The sequence below is a fragment of the Tiliqua scincoides genome, chromosome 8 (genome assembly GCF_035046505.1).
Source record: "Tiliqua scincoides isolate rTilSci1 chromosome 8, rTilSci1.hap2, whole genome shotgun sequence".
Lineage (NCBI taxonomy): Eukaryota > Metazoa > Chordata > Lepidosauria > Squamata > Scincidae > Tiliqua > Tiliqua scincoides.
The window spans coordinates 23,453,305-23,464,680 of NC_089828.1; the positions used below are offsets into that span (position 1 = coordinate 23,453,305).

The 11,376-nt window shown below is 45.4% G+C and overlaps 1 protein-coding gene across 1 annotated transcript; it reads right to left on the minus strand.

The window, feature by feature from the left end:
• Window positions 1-445: 445 nt before the first annotated feature.
• On the minus strand, window positions 446-11,376 carry ADAL (adenosine deaminase like). Its single transcript, XM_066635296.1, has 10 exons — window positions 11,247-11,376; window positions 6,461-6,591; window positions 5,652-5,712; window positions 5,112-5,199; window positions 4,283-4,364; window positions 3,770-3,896; window positions 3,581-3,661; window positions 3,325-3,463; window positions 2,585-2,685; window positions 446-1,492 (listed from the first exon to the last, which is right to left on the minus strand). The coding sequence occupies exons 1-10, from the start codon at window positions 11,307-11,309 to the stop codon at window positions 1,301-1,303; spliced, it is 1,065 nt and encodes a 354-aa protein (XP_066491393.1). The 5' UTR covers window positions 11,310-11,376; the 3' UTR covers window positions 446-1,300.

Consider the following 11,376-nt stretch of genomic DNA (forward strand, 5'->3'; position numbering starts at 1 on the left):
GGTTATGACCTGTTTAATGACCTCACTTTCTGTCTAATGACATCACTTTCGGCCCTCAGCAGACATGATGAATGCTATTTGGCCCTCTGTATGAAATGAGTTTGATGCCCCTGATCTAGATCCTTTCATTTAGGCTCCAACAGGAAATGCTCCTAACTCAGTATTTTAAGTTACCATAGCTAGGAAGCCTGTCTATGACTACAGCCTTGTGAATCATCTCAGCATTTGTCTCTTATGTTTTAATGCTACAGAATAACAGTCACTGACTGGCTTCACCTTTTAAACCTGGAGGACATTCTTTCTTTATCCCCCATGTATGTATTGATGGACAGATGGATGGGGAAAGCAATTCATGGATCTGATTAAGGTGATTCTCATCCACAAACACAGTGCTGAAATAAATGTTAGTTTTTAAGCTGCCTCAAGACTATACAGTACACCAACCTTTTCCTTGAGCACTGTTTATTGACAAAAAAATTGTATTCAGGAAACTTACATTTTATAGCACCAAAGTACAGAAACTAGTGCCCACTGAAAGCAAAGAGCTGGACAGCTTCTGATCCATAAAACACTCCATTTAAACAAAAAAGCCTCTGAGAAAAGATAAAACTTTAACACAGCCTGTCATTCATTTGCCTGAATCCCTTAAAGTAGGGATTCCTACTTTAAGGACACTTTCCTAATCTAGGCCATTAGCTCCCTTCCTTTGTGACTCCCCATTATTTGAGCTTCTTGACAAATGGAAACTGCTAAATGAGAGTTGAGCAATTTGTTCTGAAGAAATGCTGGCATCCTCAGTCTGGTCACACATACGGCGCTCATTACTTGATTTATTTCCACTGTACATTTCAGGGTTAGCCCCTGAACATTAGAGGTTACTTGTTAGAGGCTCATCCCTGCACTGGAGGTTACACGGGGCAAGGCAAGATTCCTAGCCATGCTTTCAAACCTGTGATGGCCAGTTCACATGTGTAAGTAATTACTGGCTCTTGCACATGAACAGTGAACATGCCAGCACACAGTGGGCTGGATCCAAGTATGCCCTTCTGCATGCACAACCTGTCTTCCACTCACAGAAGGGCGACTTAACAACTCAAGCTAGACTGTTGTAGGCATGTTCTTTGCTTTTTCAGCAGAGACCAGTCAAAGATGTGAACTCCAGCATGCAAGCTGAAGTTGTATAGAATTGCCCAGGGGAAGTTTCAGCAATTAACTTTTCTGAGCAGCCTGCACTCTATCTAGAGGGTACTCTACATGGAGGGCATGTAGGTGCCTACCCAGATCTTGGTATCCAGTGTAGCTATTCAAGCAGAGATGACTTCGATTTGTGCCACCGTTCCTTTAGCTTTGCTTTGGTTTGACTGGAAGCACAAATGTAGTTGATGGCATCATAGGAGAGGTCCCACATCTGTGCTCGGGACAGCTGAAATGTGTCAGCAACCAGCTGGTACTCCTGCGACAGGTCAGTTGCAAAAATGCCTTTGTCGTCAGTCTAGCAGAAACACAAATTTTGAAAGATCAGATGTGAATCCTCTTAGCTCTGAACATCTGACACCACTGGCCACTTCCTTAACAGAAAAGCTGTCCTCTAGTTTAATGGTTTTCAAACTTTTTACTTCCTGAGAATGTAATTTTTATTTCCAATCTGTTTGCCTAAATTTGTGAAAACGCTGCTTGCATATTGCAGATGATTCAGGGGTATACTGCATATTGTATAGTACACAGTTTACACAGGGCTCCAGTAGGGTCTGCTGGGTCTCAAACGTCCTTCAGAGGCAGGGCCAGCCCAAGCCCTCCTCCACACCTGAGATGGCTATTACTGAACCCTGTGCACAGGAACCCTCCCTTCCTTCCTCCACACTGCCATCTTTGTTGCCACCACTTCCCCCTCTTCCTCCTGCTCCACCATTTGAAAAAAGTCAGAGAGAAGCAGAAGAGGGCGTGGAGGAAGAGAGTAGAGCAGTGACCTAGAGTGTCCTCTTGGAAGCTGCCACTCTACCTCTCCACACCCTTCTATTTCGGTTCCCCTGTATGGAGGTGGAGGTGGGGAGAAAAAGTAGTTGCAGCTGCTACTAGCACATGGCCAAACCAGGTTAGGTATGAGCCTGCAGAGATAGCAGATGAAGGCCACAGGTGCAGGTACATGGGACACCTGCCCTCCAAATCCACCTACTGAGGCAGCCACTTCACCGAGGCCATCAGCAGGCCATCTCCTGTCCATACAACCCGAGCATGCAACACATTAATGCTCTCCTTCGCTGCACAATACAAGGGAAGACTGGTAGCGGGTGGCTAAACAGTCATTCAGGAAAACTGGTCTGACATTACTGGTCTTCTCTTTGAGGAATGCCTAATAACCTGGAATGCTGTCTGAAGACCGCTCTAGAGACAACGGGACATTTACTGCTAACTGGTGCCATTCTACCGTAGGGTCCCCAAACTGTTGACCTTTTTTGAAGTGCCCAGCTGCAGATTTAAGCCTTAAAATGACTTGGTGACATCAGAAGGGGGGGGGTCTCCATATTGCCTCTGAAACAATGTCCCCATCCTGATCGTTAATGCTCAGATAGTCAAACCATCTTACACACAGCACAACGGGGTGGCCCATGTTGTACCAGAATCCAAAATGGTGTTGGTCACTTGAAAGCACAGTCTGAGCTTTGATGTTTGATGTCACACAGAGTTCTGAGAGAGAAAAGGGAGAATCTGTATAAGATAAAATCCAGAGGAAGGGCTTTTCTAGCTTCTTTCTCTTGCAGGACTTATATAAAGTGCTTCTTCATACAATATTTCAACCGACGTGCCGTGAAAGATCTGCAGGTGAGCCATGGGAATTTGGAGCACAATGGTTGAAAATAGCCAAAAAATTATTCCGAGTTGTGAGGCTCTATTTCTAGGGCAACTGTCTGTAGTAACAAATTGTGTGTCCCTCTTCCTCCACTGGCCATGGAAGTGCTTTCAGGTCAAAGCTCCCCACTGGGGATGAAAGTTTGCAATGGAACGGTGAGATAGGCATTCAGAGGGATGAGAACTGGTGATGCTCATCCAATAGTTTCTTTTGAATAGCCATCCAATAGCCAGTTTCTTTGCCTCTCGTACCACAAATAGGCCTCTACCAGTTCTGAGGCACAGTTGCTACAGCAGTGGTTGTCATGGCAGCAAGAACCAAGGCAGCAACATGAGATGACACCATGTTATGTTATTTTAAAAGATGTGTATCCAAGCTCTTTCCCAGAGGATCTCAAGTACCTAACGACATCATTGAAAAGAAGGAAATGTGAACTCTAAATCTCTCCACCCCATATTTAAAATGTCCTTCCTTACCTAGCGGGATATGATTTTGTCTAACAAGCTGTACCAGATCCTGAGATGTTGATGAAGAAGAATGAAGAAAAGTGCCATGTCCAATTCTGTCTGGAGGCAGGCCCAGGAGAAGCTTGGTCTCCTCTTCCTGGTTTGGGATCTGAAAAAAGATCAGTTGGACTCAGAGATGGGCCAGCCCTGACTTTAATGAGTGTTCCTACTACAGGTCCCTCAAATGGAGAGCTAACCAGGGTCTGGACCAACTTCAGAATGATACCTCAGAGAGATGCACTGCCAGCTTCAGACCTGCCTTTTTAGCTTCTAGGAAGGGTTCCAAAAAATCTTTCCCGTGTCCTGCCTTAAAGATAAAAACAAAACAAAAATTTAGCTTAAGAAACAGAGGTAAATAATGCTCACTCTATTACAACAACATGTAATAATTTGCGGGGGGAGGGAGGCAACTTACAGCAGGATTTCCACTGAAGTCAAGGCCTACAACTACCCCATCAGTGGAAAGCAGAAACTCCTCAGCCAGCTTCACTGTTTCCTTGGCCACCGTTGGCCCCCCTCTCCTATCCACAGACATTAAAAACCTAGGATAAAAACACCCAGGTTAATTTGGGGAAGGGATATCTACAGCCTACGTACTTATGTAAGAAGTGTTGCTAGGATTCCACCCCTATACTAACAGCACAATCCTATGCGTGTTTATTCAGGACTAAGGCCCAATCCTAGCCAACTTTCCAGTGCCGGTGCAGCTGCAACGCAGCCCTAAGGAAAAGGAACAAATGTTCCCCTACCTGGAGGAGGCCTCCGTGAATGCCCCCCTTCTGCTGGATGCAGCATATGCCCTATTGGCATAGATGCCGCAGCGCTGGAAAGCTAGATAGAATTTGGCCCTCAGTCCCACTGCATCCAATGGGGCTTACTCCCAGGCAAGTGTGCAATAGGGTTTCAGCCTCAACAGCTTAGAACTCACCTAACCTCTATGTCCAATTCCTCTTCTTTACATTGTCTTATGCCCTCAAGTATGGCTTCCACGTACGTTCTTTTGGTCATACCTATGAAAAAGAAAATGGAGACAAGATCTATATTGATTTACATTGCACCAGGAAAGAGTCATGGCTCAGCCTGGAACCCAGCTATGGGAAGGCAAGAAAAAGTGTGCACTTTAAAGATGTACATTCCACCCTTCTGCCATAGTGAGTTACAAAATACAACTAAAAAACAAAATTTAACAGTTAATTGTTAAAAGCTACAAAAGACACAGAGAAGCAGGTTAAAATGCCAGCAGAGAGCCATTCCAAAAAGTTGGGCAAATAAAACTATGTTCACCTGGTGAAGAATGTAAAGATGGCAACAGGAAAACTTCTTTGGCACAGTTGGAGTGCCATCACAGAAGAGGCCCTGCTTTCAGTCACCCCCCCCCCCCCAATCAGAAAGCACAAGGGCTTGGTGCAGGATTTTTGACAAGATCTGGGCAGGATCATGTGGGAGAAAATGATCCTTTAAGTACTCCAAGCCATTTAGAATTGTAAAGGTTTAAAACAGGAAGCTCTAATGATGTTTGAAAATACTTCTGTGCCCAAGCACAGGAGCTGGATTTGGGATGAGGAAGAGAAGCAATCACCTAGCTTTGGAAGCTGAGCATATATTTCCAATGTGATGTGCTTTCAAACTATGGATCTCCCCCTTCAAAAAGTCCCAGGTTTGGGTGCGAAATGACAATGTATTGTTGAAAGGAGAAGTTGGGGGGCAGGGGTGGAGAAAACATGTAGTTCAATAGCAAGATAGAATAACGGAGTCACCAGTGGCAGACTCTTCTCTGGGTGTGCTCCTCAGCTCTAGGTATTTGACTCCATCAGCAGCAAATTCTTGAACCACATCTTTGGTTATCTGAAATTATAGTCATATTTGTAACAAACACATAAGTGAAAAATACTCTGCAATGCTTTAAAGCTAAAATGAAACAAAAAAAACCCCAATCACATAGGAGGATCTCACATTCACTCACATCATTCTGTCCATCAAGATATTCACTGAATGGCACATCCCTCTCCCAACCCAGGAGACTCTGGCTGAAATCCCCACTCAGCCTTTGCCAATCACTGTTTTGCAGCCTAACCTACCTTGCAGGGTTGTTGTGAGACTAAAATGGTGGTAGGGGGAAAGAATTTGTAGGCTGCCCTGAGCTCCGTGTAAGAAGTGTTGGATTAAATCTAGTATTGACATCACACACCTCAGAAATTAGTTAACGGTTGATCTTTTTTCAGCTTTATCTGCCCTCAACCAACACTCTCCATCACCTTCAAAGGGGAATATGTTAAAAGCAGCTTGAATTAATTTACCATTAATATGTCTTCGTTCCTATTGGTAATCTGATGGATGATCTGGAACATCTGAAAACATCTACAACAAAAAGGTTGAAAAGAAAAAAAAAATCACACAAGAGTATATTGATAAGACCTAAGTATTCAGAAACACGCACCCCACAAATGAGAGATTGGAGCTCATTCTACTTTTGTTTCATATCACTATCTGCACAGGTGGGGCAGAAACTTTCAGCACTATGCCTTTATTCCCATTCCTTAGCATAACTAAGCTTAAGTAGTGTAAATGAAAGAATTGCACTCTTTCCCCTCCTTTCCACTCCCGACTCCCTTGGGTCAACATCTAGACCAGAGGTGGTCAACCATTCAATTTTAGGGCTCCTGGACCTTTAACAACTGTGTAGAGGAGAGAATTTCAGCAGGTGCAGCTTGTCATAAGTTCTGGCCTAGTGCAGTGTTTTTCAACCAGTGGTACGTGAGGTGGTACTTGAGGAACCCCCAGACCCCTACTGCCCAGTAGTGAGATCAGGAATGCAACACAATGAACAATAGTACGAGTCTCGGCTCGGCAGGCAGAGTTCCAAAGCATGCTTTTCTGTGCTTAGAAAGCCCTTCCATTTATCCTGAGCCTCTTATTGGTGATGACAGTGTTGCAACCGGTCTCCCAACCCAGAAGTAACTGCCGATCATGTCATCACCAGTTACTTCTGGTGGAACTTCAAATAGGTGGACCATGTGAAGTGGTATGGGGGAGGACAAATGTTGAGAAACACTGGTCTAGTGGATTCTAGTGGGCTTCCAAGTGCCACAACTCAAGATGCACTCACTCTTCCAGACTCCTCTTCTTCCCCTTGTCAATCATAGTCATTCCATTCTTAATCTGGAGATCTGGTTTCTGGGCCATTAACTTCTTCATGGTATCAGAACTGATGGAGCCATTCAAGTGAGCGTGAAGTTCCTAAATCACAAGCAAATCAGTGTTTAGTTCCAAGTGTTTTTGCCAACCCCAACATTTCATTTGAAGCACTTTTTAAAAGCCATTTCCTGATTCCGAATCATTTTTAAAGCCAAGGAATAGCACACTCTTTTGATTGAAGTGATCCTAGAAAAATATGGTTGTCCTATAATCTTGCCTCAACAATATGTGAAATGGTAAGCTGTAGTCTGTGAGGTGCTTCAGAACTCATGCAGGGGAGGGGAGGGCAGAAGACGGGTTGCAGGGGAGGGCATCAGAACGCAGGATGTGTCTTGTCTTGTGTGCTCCCTGAAGCACTTGGTGGACCACTGTGAAATACAGGAAGCTGGACTAGATGGGCCTTTGGCCTGATCCAGTGGGGCTCTTCTTATGTTCTTATGCATATGTATCTAGATTAGGGCTTCTCAACCTGTGGTCTGCAGGAGCAAGGAAAGTGGTCAGTGAACTGACTAGGCCTGGCAGATGGAAGGCAAGTGGAGCACCATGTGCTTGTTGCTTTACTGGCATTTGTGAGGGCCTTCCTTTGGTCTGGACTGGTCCAAAATTGGGGCAGCCACTGGTGGTGGCACGATGAAGTCATTGCACCATCACCAAGTCATCCCGTGGCTATGCACCCGGTGGTCTACAACGGATTCAAGTGCGGGCGCAGTGGTCCATGCTTGCCAGTAGGTAGGCAACCACTGACCTAGTTTAATGCGCATTAAGAATAAGATGCAATCACCATCAGGAGTCCCCAACTAGAGATGTAACTTACAGAGATACTGAACAGGGAACTACGTTCTGAAGAGCATCACCACCAGTCCATGAGGTGGACTGAAGTAGCAGGGGTTAACTCCCACCTCCATCATCACTGCAGTTCCTCTTTCCATACTTACTCTAATGGGAAATAAGAAGGGAACAACGAGGAAGTATGAAAGAGAGTGGTGGACTAGGGCGGCGGTTCCCAAAGTGTATGTCACAAAGCCCAAGGGCATTGCAGGAGCCCTGCCACCCAGCAGTGAGACCAGAATTTGAGCCTCCAAACAGCGACAGGAGGCTCAATACAGCAGGCAGGGCTGCAGCCGCAAAAATAGCGGAAAGCTCTCCCTCCCACCCCAACCCTCTTACTGCTATTTTGAGGCCCACATCAGGCCTCTGAACCCAGAAGTAACATCTTCTTCTGCAGTGACATCATCACATGACACGTTTCATGTCATCGCCACACACTTTTGGGTTCTGAGAACATCGCAGCAGCGGTAAGTTTGGGAGCTGCTGGGCTAGAATGACAGGCGCTCTAGTTCAAAACTCTCTTCTTCTTTTCCTTTTCAAATACAGTGTACTTTGGAGGAAAAGAAACAGACACTCTTCGCATGCTGCCCCTGAGCTAGATGAGCGGTAGCAGCAGGTGTGAGGAAGGTGCGGAGGAAAGGTTGTGGGAGTGTTTCGAACCATCTCTGTTGCTAGTAAGGCATACTAACCAAACGTTAATAAGCCACCCTCAAAAAGCCAAAACAGGGCAGGGGATTGACCAAGAACAGATGCCAGGAAACAGGATCAGTCCCTGGTTAATCAAGGCACATGGAACAAATGAACAAAAATAAACCAAATGAATGCAAGATAAAAACAGAGCTAACAGGCCTTACACTACTAACGCCGTATTTACCTCCACAGTACAAGATACTGTAGTGCAGTGATTTTCCACCTTTTTCAGCTCATGGCAAACGGACAAGGCACTAAAATTGTCAAGGCACACCATTAGTTTTTTGACCATTGACAAGGCACACCATGCTGCTGGTAGGGAGCTTAACTTCCCCCAATTGCCCTACTAATAAATGACCCTCTCCAAAGTCCTGCAGCACACTTGAACACCAGTGTGCCATGGCACAGTGGTTGAAAATCTCTGCTGCAGTGTACGCCATCATTTGACACAGCATTACTCTTGCTCATTACTAAAATCTTCTCTGTTCATATCAAACTGTCTCAGCTAATGCTTTGATCCTGGCATCAGGACAGTTTGCCAAGTCTTCCACTGGACAGACACACCACACAGCCTGTTATGGTAGTCTGGCAGCCAATTGCGCTTCCAGGAATATACACAGCAAAGAAATTACAGCATGCACACACACATATATGGGAAGCAGCAGAAACTGTTATCAGAGGAACCCTTATGGGTGTGGCTCCAGAGAAACTAAATAACAAAAAAAAAAAAAAAAACAAGGAAAAAAATGTGTTGATTTGCTCACAGCTACAGTTTTACAATGTTGGCAGCTGGTTGAACTGTTGGATTTGTTCCTTTTTAGTTCTATCTTTATTTGTGTTCTTTGGTCATTTTTAAGCCAGGTAATTTTATGCTTGCCTGGATTGTTTTTTATTATTAAAAGCAGTCACAGGCATTCACAAGAGTGAAATGGCCAGATATAAATGCACAAACATCGATAATAAACAGTACCAAGCCTTAAATACATACATTTTTGGAGTAGCACAACCACCATTTCGAAGACAATCCATGTACCTTAAGCAAGCAACATGATTTTTAGGGCAAACGCTTTGTGTTACAATAAACTGGTCTCCCTGTTACCTTCTAGGTATCTTATTGCAAAGATGAGTAGCAAAAGGAGAAGAGCCTTCAACAATGTGTAAGGAGGTAGGACCTCTTCCCCTTGAGTGAGAGCAGAATATTCCAGATTCAAACACTAGTGTGTCCAGGAAGGACTGGGAAATAGTCATCTGAAATAGCTGCTACAAGGCAGCTTAGGGCACAATCCTAACCAATTTTCCAGCACTGACTTAGCCGCAATGTAGCCCCCAAGGTAAGGTAATAAGCATGTCCTTACCTTGAGGAGGTCCCCCTTGACTGCTTCCGCAATGCAGGATGCAGTGCACACCACACTGGCACAGCTATGTCGGTGCTGGAAAGTTGGTTAGGATTGGGCCCTTAACTGGACCAATGATCTAACTCAGAGCTTCCCAAACCTTTTAGCACCAGGACTCACTTTTTAAAATGACAATCTATTGCAACTCACTAGACCAGAGAGAGAGAGTGAGAGAGAGAGAGAGAATTTTATTTATTAATTTTTATTAATAATAAATATTAAATAAATAATAATCGGGGTCCTGTGGTCCCGAGGCTGCCAGAGACCTTATGTATAGATGTGTGTGTGTGTGTGTTAGACATTTGCTAGACTTTCCCTAGAAATGGATTCCAAGGACTGTTTCTACACTATGGACTATCCAAGGACTGTTCCTACACCATGGCTTCCTCATGAGGAAGCTGCTTGAACCATTCACTAGTGAGGCTATACTATATCTCTAAAACTAGACGTGATAGGACAAAACGGATGCCGTTTTTGGAACTGGCACCCCAAATTCATATCAAACCACCTTAAAGTTTGGGGAAAAATTTTTCTGCCCCTCAATTTTGTAGGTCTGTGTAATCATTCCAGGATACCTAGAAGGCTGAATTGGAGAGCAAGATGTGCAGTTAGACTTCCAGACCAAACAAAAGACTGAAACCAGGTTCACATATGATCTACAGCATGCTATTTGCTAGAGAAAATTGGAAAATGTGACATGTGAATTTGGGGGTATGAAAAGTACCTCATACCACAGGTTGGCTTTCTAGCTAACAATTTTCTCTTGCAAGGGCGCTTGCAATTTTTTTAAACGTTTCAGAAACTCTTAAGCTCTAGGCCTCCAGGTGCCATCACTAGGGCCTAGGAGAGGAAGGGGGTAATTTGTACCTGGGCCCAAGGTCAAAAAGGGTGCCCAGGAACCAAAGGATGGGGCCCAGAAATTTCCTGGAATCTTATCTTTTCCTAAGACTTGTTGCCTGCACGAGATGCTGGGAAGGTTATCACAAGTGTGCGGCTGCAGCTTCTGGGCCAAGGAATGCATACATGACACACCTTAACACAGTGTCAAATCTGGAAGAAACTGGCCTGCTACAGTAACTCTTTGGCTTGTGGATCTGCTTAACACCGTGGTTTTCAAACTGGTGGGTCACTTCCCTTAGGGATGCAATCCTTAGGATTGCTTCCCTGCCCTTGCCCCTTTCCCATAAATACTTACTGAGGGAGTAAAGCTCTCTCAAAGTTTGAGAACTACTGGAAGGAGTGTATAGGAGCTCAGGGACACGGCTGTTGGACTACAGCTGGTACAGCACTGGACGCTTTCCATTCTAGCGTGAGACCAAATACGATGGTGCTAATTTTCTGCCACGATTTTCTCTATTTAAAAGGTTTTAGAGAGACTTAGGAGTGTGTTTGGTTTTCCGTATTACTGTATTTAGCTGCTGATGCCACGTGGGTGGGTAGACCTGGGCTCCAAGGACTTTTCCAATTGCCTTCCCCCCCCCATTCTGCTTGCCCATCACCACCCTCCCCTGCTCTGTTCCACCCCTTCCCCTCTTTGCAAAGAGGACCAAAAGAAACTTTGCACCCCCTGATAAAATTTGTCCCGGGGGGGGAGGCCCCCTGGCCATCCCCACATCCTGTGGCAAGGAGTTCCACAGGCTAATGTTTTCTTGAGTCTGTTCTCCCAACGCAGCCTTTCCCGGGCAGCCGGTGCAGGGTCAGGTCCCTGCGGCTGGAGCGGGGAGAATGGGGTTAATTCCCGGACACCAGCCATTCCAGGGGCGGGGCGCGCGCGCAGAGCCTCACCACTTTGGGCAGCTGCTGGTAGAAGCGGCGCGCCGGCTCCGGCTCCTCCGTGGCCGCAGACATGGCTGGGAGTGGAAGGCAGCCAACGGGCTCAGCCGATCGCGACCATCTGCCTCTCTTGCGTCTCTGC

What these genes read in the sequence shown, in the direction of transcription:
- ADAL (XM_066635296.1), bottom strand. Translation starts at nt 11,309, where the DNA reads ATGTCTGCGGCCACGGAGGAGCCGGAGCCGGCGCGCCGCTTCTACCAG. An exon ending in ACCAGCAGCTGCCCAAAGTG is followed by an intron (nt 6,592 to 11,246) that starts GTGAGGCTCTGC and finishes CTTGTGATTTAG; the next exon opens with GAACTTCACGCTCACTTGAA. An exon ending in GAATTGGACATAGAGGTTAG is followed by an intron (nt 3,897 to 4,282) that starts GTGAGTTCTAAG and finishes TTTTTATCCTAG; the next exon opens with GTTTTTAATGTCTGTGGATA.